Source organism: Sphaerodactylus townsendi, linkage group LG03 (assembly GCF_021028975.2).
Source record: "Sphaerodactylus townsendi isolate TG3544 linkage group LG03, MPM_Stown_v2.3, whole genome shotgun sequence".
NCBI classification, from domain to species: Eukaryota; Metazoa; Chordata; class Lepidosauria; order Squamata; family Sphaerodactylidae; genus Sphaerodactylus; species Sphaerodactylus townsendi.
The window spans coordinates 71218178-71243023 of record NC_059427.1 but is presented as its reverse complement, the minus strand read 5'-3'; the positions used below and the strand labels follow the sequence as shown (position 1 = coordinate 71243023).

At 42.4% G+C, this 24846-nt stretch overlaps 2 protein-coding genes across 4 annotated transcripts in view; both read right to left on the bottom strand.

Moving 5' to 3' along the window:
• The window catches only part of USP4 (ubiquitin specific peptidase 4), a 53679-nt gene extending 41666 nt beyond the window's left edge, over positions 1-12013 (bottom strand). For all 3 annotated transcript variants that reach the window (XR_007243859.1, XM_048488708.1, XM_048488709.1), the window contains exons 1-6: positions 11822-12013; positions 11403-11530; positions 8651-8781; positions 7605-7731; positions 3373-3518; positions 1489-1550 (exon numbers count right to left, since the gene is read on the bottom strand). Coding sequence is in view for 2 of the 3 variants with exons in the window: in XM_048488708.1 (XP_048344665.1) it covers positions 1489-1550; positions 3373-3518; positions 7605-7731; positions 8651-8781; positions 11403-11530; positions 11822-11952 (725 nt within the window). In the remaining variant the exon portion in view is untranslated. The remainder of the gene's footprint in view (positions 1-1488; positions 1551-3372; positions 3519-7604; positions 7732-8650; positions 8782-11402; positions 11531-11821) is intronic.
• Positions 12014-14788: 2775 nt separating this feature from the next.
• GPX1 (glutathione peroxidase 1) lies at positions 14789-19865 on the bottom strand. Its single transcript, XM_048491698.1, has 2 exons — positions 19558-19865; positions 14789-16121 (listed from the first exon to the last, which is right to left on the bottom strand). Exons 1-2 carry the CDS (start codon positions 19789-19791, stop codon positions 15771-15773), a joined length of 585 nt encoding a protein of 194 aa, XP_048347655.1. The 5' UTR covers positions 19792-19865; the 3' UTR covers positions 14789-15770.
• Positions 19866-24846: the final 4981 nt, after the last annotated feature.

The following is a 24846-nucleotide window of genomic DNA, read 5'->3' as shown; positions in this document are numbered from 1 at the left end:
CGCACGCATCCTGTCCCACCCACTGCTTCCTTATTGGGCTAAAGGTTACACGTCAACACCAGGGGCGGGAAACTGAACTGCGGAGTCACGCCTGGGCTTCCTCACTGCCCCGCACTCTCTGCGGGGTTTTCAAAAAGCTGCTCTTCCTTCCAGGAGTCGAAAAGACGCGCAAGAAGGGGGAAGGAGAGCGGCAGAAACGGGGTAGCTGTGTTGCCACCGCGGATGTAGTGGGGAGTGCTGCAAAGCCACGGGTTATTTGACAGAATAGCCCGCAACAAATGTTAAGTTAAGAGGCCATTCTCCTCTCCTCCATTTTATCCCCACAACAATGATGTGAGGTAGATTAGTCTTAGTGAGTGTGACTGGCCAAAGGTCACCAAGCAAGCTTTCATGGCCAAGTGGGGAATTGCTTTATTTTTAACTGAATGTTTCTCTACATCTTAAGGGTAAAATATTATTCCTGGTAAAATTAGGAGACTTATTTATTGACAGACACACAGAAGCCTTTATTGGCATTATAAATTACAGTATTAAAAAAACACACCATTTATCCGTTAACTGAACCCGTTAAGTACATTAAAAAACACACTGAGTATCCACATACAAACCCCTATAATATATATGTAACACGATGAGAGATAAATTAACCATGACTATTTTGTAAAAAAATAATTACGCTTGGCCAGGTAATGTTTCAGAAAGCTCGCAACATTTTCATAAATGAGGTCAGAAGAACCATTGAGCAAAAAATTCATAATAGATGACACATCAATATTTAACCTCTCTATTAAGGGATGGATATACATGGAGCGAGGAGAATCATAGATAGGGCACTCTAAAAGTACATGTCGGACAGTCTCAACAACAGCCATTTTACACTAGCATAGCCTATTCTCATAGGGATATTATTATATCTGCCAAATGTCATCGTGTTAGGCAGAGCATTGAAACGAGCTAGTGAGTATGCTCTGTGTTGTTTGGGATCGCTCAGGATATACAAATAATTGGCACAATAATCTGACCAGGAGATTCCTAAAGACTGTGAGAAGCAACTCCCCCCTCCTCCTGCATCATTCAGTTTCTCTCATTCAATTAATGCGGATTTGATTTCATTATAGATTCTTGTGGCAGACATGTTTTGAAAGCGATTAGTTGTTAGACCTATGTTGTTGAGCTTCTTGTCTATTTCTACTATCCATTTTACAGAAGCAGATTCTAACAAAAGACTTATTTATTCAGTAGTACAGGGACAAGAAAATCAAAAGTGCCTGAGAAGTACCTGAAAAGCCTGCACTTTTTCATATCAATTATTTACAACTTAAAAACTCTCTCTCACTAGTAGGACATCTTTGAAGCAGTATCAGTCCCAGGAGTTGGAGATACAAAGAAGCTTAATTCAGATATTATCAATTCAATCTCCACACTGTGGTTTGGAGGTAAGGTTTTGAAATGAATGGAGGGAGAAAATATGGAGAAATTATTGCTTACTTTGCCAAAGAAGACTGCCTGGGCCATGTTCCATCTTCATTCTTCACTTCTATTAATACCACCTAGAAAGAAAAAAAATGAAAGCTAGGCGGAAGCATCGCTACTAAAAGTGTGCTTTATTTAGCATCTTTTCTTTCAACAACCAAATGCATGTTGAAAAGTAAAAAAGCAATCATGCCCTTGGTTTGACTTGGATGACCCACAGCTTAGTTGACCCATAACTCCTGTGCATGGCCTCATGGTCCAGCTGCACTCAGGAAGAGGCCCCATGAGGGCTTTTATCCTGCTACTGAACTTTTGTGATTATGGTAGCCTGAAAAGGGCCCTGCGCAATCACACAAGAGGCAGGTATGGCATGGATAGCCTCCATATCCAGGTGACCGTTCTCACAGGGCCTCTATAAATGTGCTAGTGGGTTATAAATCCAGTGATATTCACATAAGGGCTGCAATTTGTCTAAATGCAGGTCAATTCTCTAGAAACCAATTCAGGTCTCAAATTTTTTTGTAATACTACATAATGGTGGTAATCAACATATAATCAGTGACTCTTTTCTAGAAATGTAACATTCTCCAGGACTAATGATATGGCTTCATCGTAACTATCAGTGAAGGGGTTCCCAACCTTTCTGAGCCTGTGGGCACCTGTGGGATTCTCACACAGGGCAGTAAGCACAATCACAGCACAGGTGCCTCAGGTTGTAGAGCCAACTACAAAATGGCAGAGAGTGAGGTTATATATAGTAATAGTAACCTTTCAATATTTCAGAGAGAATCTCTGTTTAACAGGAAACTTTTAATCTGTATAGCCAGTCAAAAGTCCATCTAGCCCCTCACACTTTCTAAAACATTTGGCAGGTGCCAGAAAAGACATCAGTGGGCACCATGGCATTCATGGGCACCATGTTGGGAACCCCTGCCTAACCCCTGTGTAGATAATAAAAACAGCACCCTGGGGCAAGGCTCAAGAAAGAGGGAGGCTTATCCAAACCCCAGGAATCCAGAAAAATACCCACGTCCTCCTCCACTGCCCAAAAGACAACAACATCCCTCAAAACCAAGAGAGACATGCCTGTGTGTATGTGAAAGCTCTTGCTCTTCCAGATTGCTGCTGGACTGAAAGCTGGTTCTCATCTGTCTCTCAGGTCTAGAAAAGACTCAGGCTTTCTACATCTTTGGAGAGTTTCAAAAGCTCTGACAATGTTTTTCCCTTTCAAGACACCTCCTCCATCCTCTACCATGTAGTGAAAAGGGGCTCATATTCAAGGCTAGCAGCAGGGCTATATGCATGGAAACCTCCACCACCACATTCTGAAAGCAGGCTTGGGGTAGACCATCTACAACCTGAATGTTTTATCACAACACAGCAGATGCTGGCAAAAGTTTATAGGCGGAAAAGTACCATATATACTTTTATGACCTTCCCCAGCCCAAACAACAGTACTGCACAGCTCCTGCATTTCTATTCCTCCTGGGTTCTCCTGTCGCCTTGTCAGACAAACAAACCAAACAACCAATACTATTAGGGATTTTTGCTACATTGCCTCTTTCTAGCTGTAATCTGCAGACTGTGTGGATGACAGTAGCTCTGCAAACTTAGGTCAAACAGAAGCCCTTAAGTATCCAGGGAACTTCCCAATTATGCTGAAAAATATGGCTTATAAATAAACCCTGAAAACAGTTCTTACAATGACTAGATCTGCTCCTGAAGAGACAGTATGTTGAGAGTAGCTAAGTGCCAAGTAAAGGAAAGCGGAGAAGAGAACTCAGCTTGTACAAATCCCTAAAATGACAGTTTTTAGGATGAAGGATGGCCCCCACTCCATCAGTACAGGTTTCCAGCCTTATTCATTTCCAAAAACAACTAAGAGCAAATATAATTTACCTGTCCCTGATAGAATCCCGCGTCTTGTATAGTGCTGTCAAGTTTGCTTAGCTGTTCATACGTATTACTCATGTATCTGCTCCATAGCCTAATCTCCTTGTCAGCTGGGATATTAAACTGTTTTCTCATTTCTTTTTCAATGGTAGCTGTTAAGGGGAAAAAAAGTTTTATATGCTGTATACCTGAGGGGAAATGCTTTAAATTATGGACACTTTGACTTCTTTGCATTCATATTACTAACTATGCCTATGCACACTGATTTTCCTGCAAATTCAGAATCCAATGACAATTATGTAACATACAGAATTTTCATTTTCAAGAAAAGCAATTTCTTCAAAATGCATCTAGGATTCAATTCCAACATCACAGACATTTGCGCTTTGCCAATGAGGGAAATAAGGCTAAAATCCTCAGGCTTACAAGCTCCCTTCCTGCTTTCGCACACATGAAAGACTTTCGGGTTTAACAACTCTGAACTAAAATCTAATTTGTCATAACTTTCAAGGTTAAACTCTACCTTAGCACTGTGATTAATGGGGAAAAGACAGGGCCAATTTGTTAAAAGTGACAGAGTTTGGATGTCACAAGACTTTCTGAACCAGGATGTATTCAAATGCAACCCTACACTCAGTAGTAAAACAATCCCACAGGCCTTTGTTTTTATCATCAAGAATGAGGGATTTTACTCAACTGGCCAAGGTCTCTATGCCACCTCTCCCACTTGTTCTCTTCCACGGAGATACAGTATGGTGTATAGCAATTAGAGTACCAGATTAGGATCTGGTAGGGAGTTTTGAATCCCCACTCTACTATGGAAGCTCGCTGGATGACCTTAGGCCAGCTATTCTCAGCCTAACCTACCTCACAAAATAGTCATGAATTATGCAAGCTGCTTAGGGCCCTCATTGGGGAGAAACGTAGGGTATAAATGAGCAAAATACATTAATCAATAGGGTTTACTTCCCATTAGCACCAGCAGGCCACTAACAAAATTGCAGTCAGATTATCTTCCTCTCAAAAAAAGAATCACAATCCCTTCTCTTGTTCACCCAGTATAGAGATATAGGGCAAATTCTTGAAATCTCACTGGATAAGAGATACTCAGGGAGGCAGACACCCCCATCTCTCATACCTTAATAAATATGAGCCAGAGAATGTGATTTTTCCATGTTTACAAAGACAGAGTAACTGCAATTTCAGAGAAAAAGTTTTATCTTAAAGAATAAAAGCAATCCATGAATACAGCTAGCAAAAAATTCAATTGAACAGTAAAACTGAATCTGTCAAAGATGGAGGTCCTAGTGCTGGGAATGGGAGGCCTAGGGCAGGAGCTTCAACTCCCAACTCTTGACGAGGTTCAACTTATGCCAATTCCTCCATCAGGAATTCAGTTGTGGCCATAAGATGCCTGTCTGTCTTTGGAAGCCCAGGTCATAAATACTGCCAGGCAGTGTTTTTTCATCTTCGCCAAGCCAGACAGCTGATGTCCTACCTGTCCTAACCTGATCTAGCCACTGTGAACCATGGAACAGTAACCTCCAGACTAGACTATTGTAATTCACTCTACACAGGGCTACGCTTGAAGGTGCTCTGGAAGTTACAACTGGTTAAGGATGTAGTGGTGCAGGTCCTTATAGAGGCCCCTTGGACAGTACATATACAACTAGTGCTCTGCCAGCTATACTAGCTTCAGATTAAGTACTGAATCAAGTTTAAAGCCCTACGTAGTCTGGAACCACTGTTTCTCAGTATACCCCACAAAGAGCGCTGGCCTCAAATGGAAACAACATACTGGTGGTCCTCGACCAGGGCTAGGACTTTCTCAGCCCTGTCTTTAACCTGTTGGAACCCTCTGTTAAATGAGACCCAGGCCCTCCTGCTGCCATAAGTTGCAAAAAAAATCACTCATGGGAGAAGGATTTTCCCTCTTAGATGGGTGATGTAATATAAGGGGGAATTTAATTGTGAAGGTGTCATCTTTAAGAAGCTTAAGTGAATTTAGGTTTTAACTGCATGGGGTGCTGAGGAGAACCCATATTTGACTAGCACTCTACCAGTTGCATTGTCTCTAGGTGATGTACCAAATCAGGTTCAAAGTTCTAGTACTGACATTTAAAGCCCTGAACAATCTAGGACTATTGTACCCACAAGACACTCTGCAAACAACTCTACTGGTGATCCCTGGCCCCAAAAGTGTCCGGCTGTCCTCAACTACAGTCAGAGCTTTCTTGGCTCTGGCCCCAGCCTTGCAGAATGCTCTGTCTTATGAAAATAGGGCCTTGCAAGATCTATCTAAATGTCATGGCCCAGAAGTATGTTAGCCAGGGCCCTGCCATATTTCTTTCATGGTCACTCTTAGAGGCAGCCTTGGCTCTGATTTCAGCTTGTACCAGCCTGTCTCATATCTCACTTCTTAATGGCTTCTGCAGCTAGGAGCGGGAGTAGGTTTTAGATGCTTGTTTCTCACTGTCCAAGGAATGTGTGTGAGTGTGTCTTCTTGCCCAAAGGTGGAGTGGGGTGTGTGTGGGAAAAACATTGCCACTGTGGGGGATATAATGCTTTGCCTGTTTTATTGTATTCAGTTCTGATGATAAGAAGTCATCAACTTTTCTATGCTTGTAATCAAAAAATAAGAATTCTGCTTTCAAGATACAAATCTGTTTATTGAACTAGTCTGGGGTTGTGACACTTAATTCCGCAAGGCCTTTAAGACAAAACTGTATAGCAGAGGACAACAACAGAGTTTGATTAATCTTGTATGGCCTTCTTTCCCCTCCCCTTCTGTTCTTTGATTGGATTGTGGGGGATAGGGGCTGGGGAAAATGTTTTAAGTTTTAAATTGTTCCACCCCTGATTGGATTTTTGAGGTATCATAATGAATTGAGTACCATTTCATCTGAAATTATATTGGGAGTTGCTCTGAACCTGCTGGGTCAGGGAGAGTAGGATAAAAATCTAAGTAATAAATAAATTGTTAAAAACTGTTTTGTTGATATATATAGGTTACAATTATATTATTAAGACTGTATGTATGAATTTATTGTATCGATGTTAACTTCCTCAAGCCTGACTTTGTTGAGAAAGGGCAAGATAGAAATTAAATATTATTATTAAAAGACTGTAGCATCTGAGCACAGAGAAAACAAAGTATAATTGCATTCTCTTTCCTTAGGTTTACAACTTATTTCTGTGATGTTAAACAGGTACACAGAAATATTTTAATAGATCCAGACTTGATGTTCTGGCTCTGATAATTTCTGATTACTTTCTTCTTCACCTGGCTTATCACCTGTCCTCTGGCACTGTGGCAGTGTGTCTCCACCTCCGAGTCCTGACAAAGTCTCCTCACATTCCTCCTTGTGATCCTGACAAAAGCCTGCCTGTAAGAATGGCTGCACCATTCTTGAAATCTAGCCCTTCTCCCCACAACCTTCAAGAGCCATGCCCCAGCAATTTCACCAGGAAGGGAAAAGAAAAGGCTGGAAGCATTTGATCACTTAGAAGATTTCCCAGTCTCCACTGCATACCTGCCAGCAGGTCCCTTCTCTTCATAAGCATACTAATAGCTTTAACAGTCACCAAGCAGACAGGAATCCAGAAGGAATTAAGAAAGGGGGAGGGGAGAGAGCAAGATATAGATGACCTACAAGGGCAGTTTAAGCTGAACCTGGAAGCATTCACTGAGTGTAAACCCAACACTCAAAAAGTGAAATAGAACATTCTTGCATATACTTGGGTGAAGTGTGATTTCATAACACACTCAACACGAAGGGGAAGGAAGCACACAAGCCTGAGGAGTTGAAGCTCATTCATTTCATAAACGAACTGTGGCTTGGTTAGTGAATAATAGGCTTCCACAAGTATATTAGTATAAAGGCAGAACTGACTAGACAGAAAGGATCTGAAATCCAGTGTCCAATTCCCAGGGAGAGTGAAAAATGATAGTCATGATCTTATAAAAGCAACAAGCAACATCAGGGGAAAAAATGTGTAATTTCACATATGTGAAAATAGAATAAGAAAAATGATACCATTGGCCTCATTTAGTTCTCTAACGAATAAATGAATGGGACTAATTCCAGCAGGACCGAAATGCTAGTATGTTGAACAACAACAAACTGGAGACTTGTTGTATTTTAAAGATAAATACTCCAAGACTCCTGTTTAGTTTTGGAGGGTACTAGCAATGTCTGCTTTTAAAATGTTCAACAAAGTTAACAGGCATTACTTACCTACAGTATCTGCTTTACTGAAATAAGAGCTCACAAGATTAGCAGGGTCACTGTTCTGACACAGTTTCAACTCCAGAAGGTAAACCTCTACTTTGCAGTGCTTCACAAACAGACCATACTCCACCACCTATGAAGAAAATAGTTTCTGTAAAGCAATTACAACTACACAGCTAGCTTTATTTATTCCTAATGAAAATATCACAATCTGAATTGACAGGTTCCTATCTTTAAACATTTGTATCTCATCTCGGTAGGCAGAAACAAACAAAAAAACTTCACTAACCCCAACTGAACCACTAGCTATGTGATTTTAGATAATCCCGTTACAGTCTGATACCGAGTATGTTTAATTGGAAATAAGCTCCACTGAGCCAAACTATGGGCTTAATTTTCAGACAACATAGAAACAAATTAGCTGACTACACAAGTTGCAAGTAATTCTTCTCTGTCATAGCCACAGTCTTGTTCTGAAGACCCCCTTTCATTGTAATACTTTGACAGCCTTTTCCAGGTCATTTTCGAAAGGTGGGGGACATTCTGGAACAGCATGTTGACGCACCAAATAAATTTTGCCTTTTTTAAAATTACATTTTGATCCAGTAATCCAATAATATATTTTTAAACCCAAAAAAGGGTTCCCCCCAGCTTTATACTTCACTGATCCTTTAGGACCTCCTCCAATGCAGTCTGTAGTATTTCTGCCACATCTACAAAACTTACTGAACCTTCTTTAGGATTATGTTACAAGAAACCAAACCAACATGCTCACTAAACAAAACAGTAGGGATGTCAAGGAGAATGGTAAGTATTGGAAACTCTAACTGAAGAGCATTAAGTCTACAAAAAACTACTATAACTTAAATTATGTGTTTTGCATCTACTGCGTGAGAAGGTTACTTTAAATGTTTTCAGCATATTTAAGTAACATACGTCTAAGCTAGTGGATATCCCCCCCCCCAAAAAAACCCCTCCCAAATAATTCTACTCTCAAGAAGCAAAGGAACATCTGAAAAGGTACATAACAAATCATACATCTGAACACTTACTTTTCTGACAATTGGCTGTTGTCCTTCTATACAGCCATACCAGTTTACTAATTTATTCCAGGCTTCAGTAGGGACCAACACATAATCCAATTCATCAATTAGGTGTTCTTTCAAGGTTTGAGTTTCTGAATCTAAAAAGGGAAAGATATTGGCATGAAGGAAGATTAAAGCTCTTCGTTAAATTCAAGTATCTTATTTACATCTGTTTAAAAATCTTTCAAAATGGCAGGTGAATTCATACACTTTTGAAAATCTCTGAACATGTAGTCATATCAAAACAAGTGCTCAAAACAAACCTCAATCAGTAGACTTACAGAGTAATTCCCAACAGTCACTTTCTGCTCTACATCCACTGAAGTCAATGGATTTAGAAGGTTGCAACTCTGTTTAGGATTGCACTATTAGCAGCTTCAGGCACTCTTTTGCTCAAAATAAATAATTAAAACATATACTGGTTGGGAAGTTTTATGCTGTATGATTACATTTTTAAAATTCTGCAATCTGCCATGAGTCTGAGCAAAAAAAGAAAAGCTATAAAGTAAATAAATTAATTAACAGTTTGATTTTCAACTACCAAATTGACAATTACTGGACATGTCCTCAGACAAAGCATGAAAACATGAAAATCCCCTCCAGATTATTACAACCAAAACTACTTGTGTCAAGAGATGGTATAAACAAGGCACTTTCACCTTTCATTTCAGCAACAGGACTTTTGTTTAAAGAATACACATTCAAAAAATGACAGGGAAACACTCTGGTTTACTTAATTCACGGAAGCTGTTTCACAGATGATCCTTTTGTTTATATATGAAGCAATTTCAATAACAGTATGCATTGCTAAACAAATGATAGGAGTCTTTTATAATGGTTACCATTGTAATAAAGGCTATTCCAAAGAGTGAGAAAGGTTTTATTAAGCTTCTTTAAAGTACTTTTGCAATGCATGTGGCCTATGAAGCCACATCACAGAGGCCTTACATCAACATATCTCAAGTTAGTTTTGCAGTTGTTACTAATACTTCCCTTATAAACTAGTTTCACCTTGCTGGGCAGGAAAAATTACCATGACACCTCAGAACGCTTTGCCACTGAATTCACAGTGACTACCATCTCTTTGTTGTTAGTGCCAGTTCCCAAACACATATCTGAATCAGGGCAAAAGTCAAATTACTTGGTTCTTAACTTTAAAGCTCTAGATGGCTTGCAGCCAGGTTACTAAAATGACCTCTTCCTCTCATACCAGCCAGCCTTTCAGCTTAACATCTTTCTCACAAGCCCTGCTCTGAGCCTTCAGAGATGAGATAGGAGGGGCCAAAGACAAGGTTTTTTAGCAATGGCACTCTGTTGAGAAGTCAGTTAGGCTGAGAGTTTCATGACTGTCCTAAACATGCTGTATGCTGCCCCGAGCCCAACATTGTCAGGATAGGGTGCAATATAAATCAAATAAATAATAATAATAATATTACCCAGCAAACTTATGTGACAGAGTACACATTTGAACATAGGACTCTCAGATCCTAGCCTAACAGATCCTAGCCTGACCTCTATACCAGAGTTTTTCCAAACAAGAATATATTAACTGATGCAGGGCTTTGAAACAGTGGCAGGTAGCTTGCCTAATTCAACATAATTATCTGCAAATATATTTGTTTGAAAAATCTTAATAATTCATACATTTGTAATTGCTTATTTTTCCTTTGTAAGAAAGTACAGTTCATTAAATTTAATACACAACACAACTATTTATTTTAATTTTCTTGCTTATTTACCCACCTAGTCTGCATTACTATGACCCAAAGACTTCAATGTATACACATAAAGAGAAAACTTATTAGAAGTCTCATATAGATGCATACAATCTTTTCCACAGATTTCTTACATGGAAAAGAATCACTACATTGGAGGAACTGGGTTTGATTCTCCGCTCTGCCGCCTGAGCTGTGGAGGCTCCCACACACGCCAGCTGGCTGCCCTTGGGCTAGTCACAGCTTCTCGGAGCTCTCTCGGCCCCACCCACCTCACAGGGTGTTTGTTGTGAGGGGGGAAGGGCAAGGAGATTGTAAACCCCTTTGAGTCTCCTACAGGAGAGAAAGGGGGGATATAAATCCAAACTCTTCTTCTTCTTCTACATCTTTCCTCAACATGATAGGAAAAGCCGTGTGTGTGCCTTGATATTGATTTTCTGTGGTTTCCAACAATCTGAGTCTGCACTGAGCCACGGCAATTGGTATAAAGCTGGAACTCAGGAGATAAAAGTTTTTCTAACTGTCAAAATATCACTAATCAGCTTATGTCTAGTTAGCTTAAGTTCTGAGACAAAATATAAATTGCTGTACCAAGTCATAATAAACAGTGGATGTCATGATCAATCTGGCTAGTTTTCTTTCTGTTTCAATTTACAGAAAGACCCCAAATCTACTTTCAGCCACAGACATACTTCCACTTCAGTTGATGTGGGAACTCATGAATGAGGAACTAATTTAAGGGTGGAATGTCTTCACCAATACCAGCTGTGACAATCATGCCAGAGAGCAACCATATGTTTTTTTCCACTGCAGAGAATTACAGGGAAGATCCAATGTCCACCTAAGAGTTGCAAAACAACAGCTGAAAGGGGAAGCATATTAAGAACATATTCCAAAGTGGCACACAAGTTATTTTCCTTTCCCACTTCTTGCACTCCTGACTCTCAAGTTCCAGCAAACACTCCACACTATCTCACCCCCCTCCCCCACCCCACGAATGTTACCTGCAAAAAGCCCAGAGTTATCAATCGGTCCCGGAAAGAGATTCGGCTCTCCAGCGTTGTACAGGTCCCAACTGTCAAAGCCCACATATTTCTTCCACTGCTTGAACCACCAGCTGTCAATCAGGAACCTATAAGCAAGCAAACGGGGGAGGGTTAACATAACTACAAGAAGAGGGGGCGGGGCAACAGAGTGACTCAGCATCGGCACCGAACCAGCCCGGACAGCACCGAGGTGTCCCAGAGAAGGCCGCGTGAACTGCTGCTCCCTTTCTTTCTCCCCCTCCCACTCTTAGCCACAGCCGAAGTCCAACATGAAGACCGCAGAAGGCGCCTCCGCAAGCTATATCGTCCTGCGCGGCCCCCCCTCCCTTCCCCGGAGCCCGTTCGCCGCACATCCGTCTCTCCCGCTTTCTTCTCACCAGGACTCCCCCGGCCTCAGAGCCGTTCCTAGAAGCGGCAGGAGCTCTGCCCGCTGAGACCCAGCGTCGGGCCTCGGGCCGGCAGACACGCCGCCGCCGGCACCCTCTATCCCAGTTTCGGCCGCCGCCATGACAGTCCGCGCGCCCGGCTGTCCCCAACCGCGGATCTCCTCGCTCGTCCGGTAGCGCGTACAGAACGACGCTGCGCAGGCGCACTGACTGTTTGCCGTAGACGTCGGATGGGCTGTCCGGCCTCTAGGGAAGGCCATTGCCAGGCGGAACAGGGAGCGGGGTGGCACCTCTTGCCCTGAAGGGCTGAAAAGCGGCCGTTGGAGCGGCCAGAACGCTCGGCTGTGCATCAAAGGCCTGAGAATCCCGGCATTTATTCGCTTCCTCTCCGTGGCGTTCGTTAACTGGCCTGCTGGTAAAGGCGCTCTACAAGGCGAGAGAAGCCCTTTTACTCTGCTAGCTGTAAGCCTTGGAGAAGAACTTGGCGAAATGCTGCACTTAGGGTTTCATTAGTTTTCTGCCTAAAGCTTTTCCAGGACACGCAGAATACGTAGAAGTGCACTCCTTGTCAGTTGCAGATGGAGAGAGAGGTGTTGCAGCAACACAAAACAGCAGTTCTGTACTACTGAAATGAACGTGGTTCAGTATAAGGGGGGGGGGGCTTGCTGTCAAATTGCAGTCGATTTTTAGCGACCCTGTAGGGTTTTCAAGGCAAGTGACATTCAGAGGTGGTTTACCATTGCAATCTGTCACTGCTTAGCACCCCTAGACTATCTTGGTGCATCCAAATACAAAGCAGGGCCCTGCTTAGCTTCCGAGGTGGTATGATCAGACTCACCTGGGCTGTCCAGGTAAGCTCTGATAAGTAAGAAATCTGGTTAATTTCTAATCTCCTGCTTTATTTTATTGCTTGTCAGGAATGAAAATGGTTGCATTGTATACAACATCTGTTGTTAGGGTCCAGAACAGTAGCCATACTTGTCGTTGTAAGAACAAAGGAGCATCTTGTGGCACTTTAAAGATAATTATGTCACAAATGCCCATGAGCTCACTTTCTCAGATGAATGAACAGCTGTCCTCAGGACAGATGCTGTATGTATGGATGTCTCCCAGGTAAAGGTGGTACATGCATGGGATGAAGTGATCTCTAGTTCATAAAAACATATACCACAATAACCGTTGGTCTTTAAAATGACACAAGCCTATTTATTTAGACTAGTTTTGTCTTTCATGCATATCAAAACAAATTCTTTCAAATTCAACACCAAAAGTTTGAGAACCTTCTGAATCACTATCACCCTCCTGGTCACTATATTCAACTCTCAATTATATTCCTCTCCCCTACTATGTCCACTTACCTTTGCCCTTGTAATATTATACCTCCCTCTTAATTATGCTTGTGTGTTCAGGATTCCAGCTTTTCTGCATTTTTGTATTACTTCTAATGATCTCCACTTTCCAGTTCTTTCACATGGTGTGAAGTTCCTATCACTGTGCTGTGTAATGGGGGGCGTTAGAGAATTTGTTAAATGACTCCTGTAGAAAATCAACTATTCATAAAAAGATTAAAATGCAATAGATTGTATATCATAGAACTGCGTCATTTTCTGGAGTCTGTACAGCTCCTTAGTGGTGTAAGGCCATGGGTATGTTGAGGTCAGTTTTGAAGGATACTTTGGGGCACTTTGCTATGATTATAAATATATTGAAGCACAAAGTATACACATTTGCAGGAAAAATAAGTTTTTGCCAATTTAATTGTGTGTGTATGAAGTGCTATATAGTGTGTATAAAGTGCTATAAAGTCACAACCAAGTGGCTTTCAAGGCAAGTGAGAAGCAGAGGTGGCCTGCTATTGCTTTCCTTGGCTCTGTCCCTTCCAAGTACCAACTCTGCTTATCTTTTGTGATCTTACAAGATTGGGCTATACCAGTGGTGGCGAACCTATGGCACGGGTGCCAGAGGTGGCACTCAGAGCCCTCTCTGTGGGCACGCATGCACAGAGTTTGTCATGTGGGGGGAATCGCTCCCCCCCATCTAGGCTGGCCTGGGCCGCTGGACTTGATGTTTGTGCACCTCACCGAGCAGGGAGGACTTGGCTGGCGGGCCTGGTGCCTGTGCTCCAGGTGGCTGCTGCCCAGGGGTGGGAGAGGGGGGCAGAGGTGGCAGAAATGTTAGAGCAGGGCATGTGGGACTTGCTGGAGGCTACAGCAGGCTGCCCCCTGCTTGAGGGGGTTATTCAGGTTAAATTGCCGCATTGGCACTTTGCGATAAATAAGTGGGGTTTGGGTTGCAATTTGGGCACTCACTCTCGAAAAGGTTTGCCATCACTGGGCAATACCATGCTGTCTTGCATCAGATAAATCTAACAAAAATTAGGTCAAAGCATTCTTCAGTCTTTGGAATAGTGGCATAAAAATCACACCAACTGCCCAGGTTGTGGCTTCTATTGACTAGTCTAGCCACCGAGTGTAATGGAATGTAATGGAAGTTTGCTACTAATGGTAGTTTTCTATAAATTTAACCCAGGGTTTCAGCATTTATCATTTCCAAAGTTTTAGCAAAGCCTTTCTCAAGAGCTATATGAATCTATGTGCAGTATATTCTGCTATCTCTAAAAAAATCCTCCTTTTGCCCTAGATTAGGGTAAAAAGTTCTATGAAAGAACAACATCATTTTTATTACTTGTCTTGCCCATGTTGGTCAAGATTAGAAAGCACTATATTAAGAATGTACAAATAGACGCACCTGTACTACTACTTACGTTTCTCAAAAGTTAGGCCCCCTCAGGTATGACTACTGTTCAACTAGACTAATCTCTGCCTCCTTGGTAGTATTTTAAATTATAATGCCTGTGAGGTGAACTTCCAAAAAGAAAAACAGTGTGTGAATAGTTTGAGACTCAAGTTACTAGTTACTATCCAAAGTGACCCAACTTCTCATAAAAAGACAAATCTATCAGTATTGCAAGCATTTTATTGGTGTACAGGGGCTTTCACATCAAACTGCTCAGCTTCCCAACTTTTCCCTGGAGTGATTTACCATATCACATACAAAATTTTATAGGTGTATCAAGTGCTTTTCAAATGTTTAGAACAAGCACCATCATTAATAAAATTTTGATGGTGAATAGAAATTTACTGCCAGAGTTAGCAATTGGCAATATAAAAAAGGTAATGCAGAAGAAAGAAAAAAGTCTGAAGACTTACTAGCCAGTTTACACGTTATACTGGAGTCCCCAATCTAGTGCCTGTAGGCATCACGGCGCCTGTGATATTTTCCCTGGAGCCAAACAAATATATTTTAGAAAAAGGGCAGGGTCAGATGGAGCTTTGCCCTGCAGGATTTCTAATTGGCTATGCAGTTTTTTAGAAGTTGCTTTGGCTACAGCTGCCATCACAGCAGAAGGATCTTCAATTACATGATTGAAAGTTGTGGATATGCAAGAATATATATTTATTTATTTAATGTATTCATTTTAAAAGGCTTTCTTTAAATAGGACTTTTGCCTGGAATGTTAAAGATTTGCTATTAGTTATGTACAACCTTACTCCCTGACATTTTGTTTGGCTCCACCTCCTGAAACAGTCATTCATCCTGTGTGTGAATTCCTGCAGGTTCAAAAAGGTTGGGGACCCCTGCATTACACAAATACAAGATGTCAATTGTATACATATTAATCTGTAATGTTTCAAGTTAAATGTGCACACCACAGAAACATACATTGAACAGCCATATTACATGGCTTGCTGGCATAGAATTCGGTGGTTCACATCAACTTAAACCAGATGTCTATGTATTTTGATCCCAACTGCAATGCAAATCTTGAATGCTTATCTGTTAAATCTTCAATATGTAACTGGATTCCAAGATTTAGACAGACATTTCTCAATAGCTCTTTATCACAAGAGGAAATTTCTGAAAGACAATCTGGTCAATTTTATGGAACTTGCTGAAGAAGCTTTTCAATATCATCCTGGATCTTGATAGTTTCAAACCGCCTGCCGTACCGTTTGAAAGGCACACCATCAGGACCTACAAGGAACTTCTCAAAATTCCATGCGATGTCATTGCGGGACACAGGAGACCAGATGATGCACTGCGGGTTGGTCATGAGTGATACTGGATCATCATGTGGGAAAGGCAATGCTTCCTTCAAGAATTTGAAAAGTGGGTGCGCATTTGCTCCATTCACCTCACACTTCTCAAATACAGGGAAGTTAGGCTCAAACCCATTGCCTGGGCGGACATACTTCAGTGAATTCAGGATCTCTTCATTGGTGGAATTCTCCTGTAAAAGGGCACAGAAGGCACAGATAAATTCTAATCAGTACTACACGAGCTGTAGAAGACATCAGCAGATATCAATAGACATCACTTAACAACACACATTAATATATTCAGCAAGAACTTAATCAGAACTCTGCTGAAATACAGATACCAAAAAGTATTTTTACTGTAAATACCTCCAAGGCATTCGGGTGTTACTTGGTATGAAAGTTATCTAGTTTAGCAAACACATGGGAGCCAAACTCCACCACCAGTTTTGGAAGGTATTCTGCTATAGCAGCAAAAAATACTCTGACATAAAATTTCATGTTTCTAAGCCTTGAAAAAATTAGGGAACCTTATACCACATCATTTTTATCAACACATTTTAATGTTACCCTATGACTACTTCAGTTTCCTAAAACTGAACTTGTTGCATATAAAATCTTAGTGTGGCAGTCAAAGTTGAAGTATACTATAGCATCTGTTTCCTACAGACTTGACTACCTGCAGCTTCCTAGCACTCTCAAGGTAATGTTCTTAACAGTGCCTATGGTATATTTTTTCATCTGCTGTAAATTCCATCATCATTCCCCTTTTAGGTGTGGCAGGAAGCTGCAGCTCCAGGAAACCCCAGTTGATTCAGGGATCCAACCCAGTTTGTACTATGCTGAGATTTGACTATGATCCTTTGAACTCCAGTAATCATTAAACACAAGATAAGCAATCCATTTAATCCCACTCCCTTACTTCTCAAGCAAGATCTTTGCAGTTTCACAGTAGGCAAAGTACAAGGTGTTTAATTATATGTCTCACAAAGTTACCAAGAGTGAAATTAATACTTTTTTGAACCAACAATGTAATTGAAACTTTGAAACCAGACAAATTTGGCAAATTCACATGATCCAGACCAAGTGGTAAAAGTGAAAATGAGTTTTTCAACTTCAGGGTTTGGTTAACTGTCTAAGTGTTCTTTAAAAATAGTATTAATGATCTAGGACTGTCTTCTACTTGGTTCCTACAGAACAAGTACTAAGAAAGACAGGCTGCACGTGAATGAACTCTTGTCCTCCTTTTCAATTTTCAAAGACACATCTTGAACAGTCAAAAGGCTTTTGCTTCCCTTCAGTAAAAGAGTCTTCCTTTATTCTACATCTTGCAGTAATAAATATCTGTAGAAGTGGTCCTCAACTTTTTTGAGCCTGTGAGCACCTGTGGAATCCTGGCAGTACTGAGTGCAATCAAAAAATGGCTGCCTCAGGAGTCACAGCCACAGAGGACACCCAAGGTCCGGAACGACTGAAGATAATTTATAAAATACACTAGGGAAGAGGAGTGAGAATAAAACCAGTGGGTTCCCACCACTTCGGGAGAACTGGTTGATAAAATGGTGTTTGTAAACAACCAGTTGTTAAATTATTTGAATCCCACCACTGAATAAAACCAGTAACATAGTAGCAGCTTCAGCTGAAGCAATTTTATCTTAATATGCCAATCATATCTCTAGTGGCCAATCAGAAGCCCTGTTGGACAAGCGTCTCTCCAATTTTCTAAAAACACTTGGTGGACACCAGCAAAGGAGTCCATGGGCCCCATGCTGGAAAGTCCTGATCTACAGAGATGGGTAATTTTAGTCCCAAAACCAATGGCACAAGGGAAGAAGAAAGAAGTTTTTTACAAGGTAAGGGGAGGAGACAACATGCAGCAACTCAGCCAGTAAGCAGGGAGGGAGAAGGGGAAGGGTTTCAGCCACCTGCAGAACAGCCGTCCCCAACTTTCAGAATTTTTGAGAATGATCTGGGCACTGCCACAAAATGGCTGCCATAGTGGTAGATAGAGTTGCTTCTAGATTTCTGTTTCTTGGGACTGATGAATTGACTATTCCAATATCCTCTGAAGATGCCAGCCACAGATGCAGGCGAAACGTCAGGAGAGAATGCTGCTAGAACACGGCCATACAGCCCGGAAACCACACACCACCCAAGTGATTCCAGCCGTGAAAGCCTTCGACAATACATATTCCAATATACTTTGACTTATGGGAGTTTTTTTTTCACAACCCCCTCTCCTAGTTAACTGAAACCATCAACTAGAAAAATTGAAGATTTCCATTTTCAAGGGAGGAGGGGAGGGGTCAAAGAAACATACAGGTAATACGACAATTTCCAAAATTCACTAATATTTTGTCCTCTGGGACAAATTATTGAAATAAACTGAGGAGGATGTTTTTGATGATGATGTGCAATTGAAGCCAATACTGTTGACTCCACAAACCTGTGTTCAATGGACTTTAGTTGTTAAGGCTGCAGGTGTAACAGGTGCTAGGAAGGTGGGGATAGTTTCCATGGGTAAAGAACTTTGAATTCTCCAGTCTCCTACTCCTCCCCCATTTCTTTCAGCTCTACTTATATTAACTTTCACTTCTTCCAGAAGCCTCTCAATCTCTTGTTCTGCCAGAGGTGTAGTTTTCGTAACCAATATGACCTGAGCCAACAAAAACGGAACCCAGCTGTGTGCTCAGAAGTATCTTTCTCCCCATTCCCTTTCTGGCACCACAATGTCAGAATCCTCCCCTCGCCTTTAGCCTACTTTGAAGCCATCTTGAGAAGTGGCGCAGGAAGGGGATGAAAGACAGCGAAAGAAAGCAGGTTGGAAAGACAACTGGGGCTAAGAAAGGCAGAGAATGAGGAAGTCGAAAAGAAATACGGAAGGGGCCCAAAAATAGGGCATTGAACAGGCACCAAGAAAACTATTTGCACAACACCACTGTAATATTTCCGCTTGAGAATAGCTATTCTAACAGTCTTCCTCTTCTCTTTCCACTGATGGCGGATAAGATGCCATGGTAGAAAGCATGTGATATGATTTCTTTCAGTGGTTTCTGAGGCTCAGGATTGGAGAGGCATTTTCCCCAGAGGGACACCTCAGTCAATACAAGGTGACTGATAAGACACACAGAAAGAGAGGTTTATTATCCGTTTACAACCGCTCTAAAATGATATAATAGCCCTTCCTGGAAAAACCCCGCAGCAACTCGTGTTTCAAATTCCAGCACCTGCACGACTCATTTCACTCCAGCCAAGAAAATGAGTTTTTTAAACAGCTTAATCTGTGGTTTGCTACGCAACAGGCCTTGCGATTTTAAAATAAAGGCGCCTTTAAAATAAAGGCGCATTATGACTAGGCAATACTTCCAAGTATATGCAAAGTGCACCCCCACGTTGCACTCCACGCAAATAGCGAGGCAGTCTTTATTCCTAAATTTACAAAATACCCCTTGCAGGGACATTTGGGTTCCGGCACATCTCCTTCCACAGAGTAAAAGGTAGCTTGCAGGTTAAGTTGGGACCTAGATTCTCCAACACCTCAACACCTCACTCCCAGGCAGCTGCTCCAATCCAGTTACGCAAACAAAGGCAAGGACTCTCGCCGAGTTACTCCGCCTGCGGTTACAGTACCTGGTGGCCGAACTGGTTGCATGGGAAAGCGAGCACCGTAAACCCGCGGGGTCCAAAGCGCTCCTGGAGCTCCCGGAACTGAGTAAAGTCCCGGGCCGTGGTGCCTCAAAGCGAGGCCACATTGGAAACCAAGATCACTCGACCCAGAAACGAGCCCAGCTCTACGGTCTCCGCGGCGCCCAATGGCCGCAGCAGCAGCCCCGCTAACCCGGACAGCGAAGAAGACGCGGCCATCCCTTCGGATAAGAAGCAAATGCGTAGGTCGCGCCGCTCACCCGCTTTTCAGGGCTCGGAGCAAACTCCGCCCACCCCGGCGTCCTTCCCAGGAAGACCTTCAAGACTCAGAGGGAGGCAACACCCTTGATAGCGGCGAATGGAGCTACCCTGAAAGTTCTTCCAACGACCTCTTGTTGTTTAGGTTGCCCGTAATTCAAAAGACTCCAGGTCGCTATACAATAATTTCTTGCTGGATACGCGGTATTATCTTCTTCCAATAATTTAATTGAATCACATCATTGGTACCGTTAACAGCCAGCAACGTGCTACTTCAGCAAAAACTTCTAGCGCGTGAAAATTTCTGCGGAAGTAAAAAGTTAGTCGCCTTTAAAATGCCGCTGGGCTCCTGTTTATCTTTGCTACCTCAGACTCACAATTTATACAAATGTATAAATGGTTAGAACGTTGAACTAGATTGAAAAGGTTTCAAAATAATTCCACGGAGTGGAATCTCTGAGATTCTACGAGTATAGCTGATATTTTTTTTCAGGAGTACTTTTCTAAACTGCAAACAACCCATGTTTCTTAGGATGGAGGGAGAAAGGTAAAATGGGGATCTACACGGATCCTCATGGACCGGTTCCTCCACTTTTTAAAAGGAGAAATCTCCCTGGCCCCCAAACCAGTATCAGATTGCACATGGAAGTCAGGACTATGGAATGGACTTTAAAAACGGGACTTCAACACTTTGTGGTGCTGCAGCTACATAAAAACATGGATCCGAGACACAGATCGTCATGAATTCATATGATTTTTACATTGAAACAAAACCACGTTACTGTAGACCATGCTGTACTCTGTAGGCAGAACAACAAAAATCATGCATCAAATGCTTTGTGGTGCCACAATGGCACAAAATGTGGTCACAAAGAATGGATTCTCATGGATCCTCATGATTTTTGCACTAGTCGCCCAAAATCAGTGCTTCAGAACCATGTTTTGCACCGTGGCAGTGCCACAAATCAGTGGATGCTTGATCTGTGTGCTTTGCAACTACATTTTTCTGCCACTGTGGCTTCACAAAGCATTGGATGCATGATTTTTGTGGTAGATAAATACATTACAGTATCATGGTGGTTTCATTTCATTCTAATGTAAAAATCATATGAATTCATGAGGATCTATTTCAAATCAGCTGATCCAACTTTTAACTCAGTCACAGATGGATCAGTAGTTAGATTTGTGGCATTTAGAGTGGAATCCTAAACACTGTTTCACCAGAAGGGTATAACTTTTTGACAGGTTGGTACTTGGAAGGGAGACCTCCAGGGAAGAATCTGCAGAGGGAGGCAATGGCGAACCTGTAGTAATGCACTGCTGACCCAGCAGCGCCGTGGTAGAACGTTGGGACGCCAACGGACCTACGGCCTTCTGGTCGCACCGCACCCCCACTCCTCATCCCCCTATGAGTCACGGGTCATGAACTGTCTGGCTCAGTCACCGGGCGCAGGGACAATGGTCTTGCCCCCAGGTGAGGATTAGGCTCAGACGCTTACGCTCCTCTCCGCGCGTAGCCAGGTGAGATCATGCATCACATGATGATCTCCAGGTCTCCCGGTCTCCCGCTCATCTCCCTACCCACCTCCTTTACACGCCCACAATGAAACCCTAATAAAAGGTGCCAGAGACCAGCACAGGGCAGAGTTGTCAGGATCACGAAATCCCGCGCTTCCTGTTGCTGACGCTCTCCACCAGATGAAACCTCCTCCGCGTCTCGCCTATTCCTTAGCGACGACCCTGCGGGGATGACTACAGAACCACCTCTGCTTTTCTCTTACCTTGAAAACACCTTGGTGAGATTGCCATAAATTGGCTATGGCTTGACTGCACTTCACACACACACACACACACACACACACACACACACACACACACACACACACACACACACACAATATGGGATAACCATAAAAGGAAGCTTTCTTAAGATTTGTTGTATAATTCACTGATATGGAAGTCCCTGTATTCAAGTCAAATCAGCATTTTAAAAAAAAGCTGGCTAGGGGCAGTGCCAGATTTAGATGAAGAGAGGCCCTAGGTTCTGAGGTGCCTCCCAATCCTCCACCCTCACTGCTAGAGGAAGATGAACGAGTGTTTTAAACAAAATTTAGTAGAGTGAAGGATGATGACAGGTGTTTAAAATTCATAACTACACTGTATTATGATAGAGCGTGTGAGAAAGACCTATGATCATATCAAAAATATTCTACATCATGACTGGAGGCCCTCTAGATTTTGAGGCCCTAGGATTCAGCCTGCCAAGCCTATAGGTAAATCTGGCATTGGCTAGGGCAGTGATTCTCAACCAGGGTTCCGTGGTACCCTGGGGTACCATGAGCACGTCCCAGGGGTAAAATGACAATGCTACCGCCTGCCCCCCCCCCCCCCGGAATCAAATGGATTTTGAAGGGGGGGTTGGAAGCTTCATGGGCTCCCTTTAAACAACACTGAAAAACAGCATTGTTTTATTTGCCTAAATTCGGTGTGGATTGGGGGGTAGATTTAAATGGAGCTCTCCCTTTAAATCCCCCCAATCCATGTCGAATTTAGGCAAACAAGCAATGCGGCTGTCAATGCTGCTTTCCCTCCCCTCCCCCTGCTTGCCACTCCCCCCACCTACAGGCCAAAAACGGAAAAAAACCTTAAAAATGCAAAAAAAATCAAATGAACCTCAGGGGTACCCTGAGATATGAAGATCGAGGTCAAAGGTACCACAATGTCGAAAAGGTTGGGAAACACTGGGCTAGGGGCTTCAAAAGCTGGAAGTATTCTGGGCCCATCTGGAGCTCTGAGAGGACCTGCAATATTAAATAAAGCCTCAGTGCCCAGTACAGGAACAATGGTGTACGGAAAGGTCGGCTTTGTGGTCTTTTTCTGTGCTTCTTGGGGGCATCTCCCTGGCTCCTGCTGGAAGTTAATGGAGTTTGATCTGATCCATGTAAATGCTGTAGTAAAAAGGCACCTATTTCCCCCAAGAAATCATTAAAATTAGGGGAGAGGCAGCCTATTAGATCTCAAATTTAAAATAAAATATTCCCTGTCTTTTTTTCTGGGACGATTTAAATCTCCATTGGTGAAGTGTTCTGGTGCAATTTCTTAAACCTGTTTTTTAAACATAAAGGTTGTACCTGTATGAATACTGGAAGTCACACAAAACAATTCTCATAGTGCTCCTTGCCTACGAGAGCTCCAGTGGCATATCCCAGTATTCTGTTTATTCTACAAATAAATTGCCTTGGCTGTTCTCTTTTTTTTTCTAGAAAGTTGACAGTTAATTTGAGGAAGTTTTATTTTTTTTACTTCCTCATATCTGAAACCGTCAGGCATAACATCATTCTCAGCTGAGCCTTTTGTGAAATTGTGCAACAATAAGTGGGAAGGTGGTCATGTGTGCAGCTGCCCAAAGTTTTTCCTAGCAGGGCCAGGAACTTCATATTGAAAAATGTTTGTCTTCTCTTTCTGAGGCAGAGATGATGCAACGAACTTCAGACAATTAAAAAAACTACTGCTAGAGACTCCCATGTGTGGGAGTTTTTGAAGAACCAAGACACATACTCTACACCAAACGGCACAATGGCAGCTGCGACAAGAATGTGTGTGTGTGTGTGTGTGTGTGTGTGTGTGTGTGTGTGTGTGCTGCTTAATAAAAACACATTTATTGAGAAAAAAGGAAAATGTGACTGAATTCAGGTGTTAAGTCTGGTTAGGCTTGTAATCTTGAAAGTGGTAGGAGCAAGTACTCGTGTAATAATTTTCAGTCCAGATGCCTTTGATTTACAGAGCATAATGAGTAAAAAAAACTCTTTTTCTTTGAGCATCTTACAGTTCAGAACCTGTAGTTTTGTACATAGATTTTAGAGAATTTGGAGGTCTTGTGCTCTGCTTCACACCCTCCTCAAAGGGCCAGCTGGGTTCATGCTGTGCTGTTTCTCATTGCAGCTGCATTCTTAATGAATAGAGATAACGTATCTCCTGCAGGAGAGCCCATACATTGGTGTGTTTTTTTCTGGGGTGGGGCAGAAGCTGCCTGTTGGTTTCTTCCCTCCATGTTGTTCTTTTCTGTTGGGGGTGGGTGAACAGGTGGGGCCCCTGACTACCTTTTGCCCAATTGCATTGTGGGCTTCCCCATGAAGTCAGATGACACCCAGGGAAACCTCCACTGACCCTTGGTCCATTTGTTGTGTTACACTGGCAAATTGCCAGGAAAAGATGGTGTGGCAGCCATTTTGAAACTCCCTGTTTCTGCTGGCCTGGTCTCCAAAGTCACACTTGAGGCAGTGGAGTCTATCTAAAAAGGCCAGAGGCCACTCCTGATTGTCCTCTGAGGATTAGAGTACCTGGATGGTGTGGGGTCTGAACATCATTTCCTGGTCTCCAAATGACACCTGAGGCAGCAGTCTGCCCACAAAGGTCAGAGACTGTTCCTATGAGGTCAGGACATATTGGTCCTCCCATGAAATCTACTTCCTATAACCGTGGTGGCGAACCTTTGGCACTCCAGATGTTATGGACTACAATTCCCATCAGCCCCTGTTATGGACTACAATTCCCATCAGCCCCTGCCAGCATGGCCAATTGGCCATGCTGGCAGGAAGCTGATGAAGGTGCTCAATTGTAGTCCATAATTCCTGGAGTACCAAAGGTTAGCACACCACTGCCCTAAGTAAATGTAAACTTAGCATTTTTTCTAACTTCATTATACTAATGAAAGTTTTTTGGTTCATATGTGCAGGTGAACTAGACATTAGAAAGCAAATGGACTGTTGCATACTGTGAATGGGCCTTCTCCTGAAAGGTCAGGAAGACATCTTGTATGGTGATTTCCAGCCCTTTGCTCAGGGAGGCAGGGTTAAAGTTGTCACATCCTGTATTCATCTTGTAGGAATTGCCTACCTTCACTTTTGGTACTTCTGATAGTCTTCCTATGAGAAGCTTCAATGATTAATTTATTTTAGGCTCCTATGCTGTTAGAATTATTGATAAGAAAGTGTGACAACTGTATGATGATGTTGG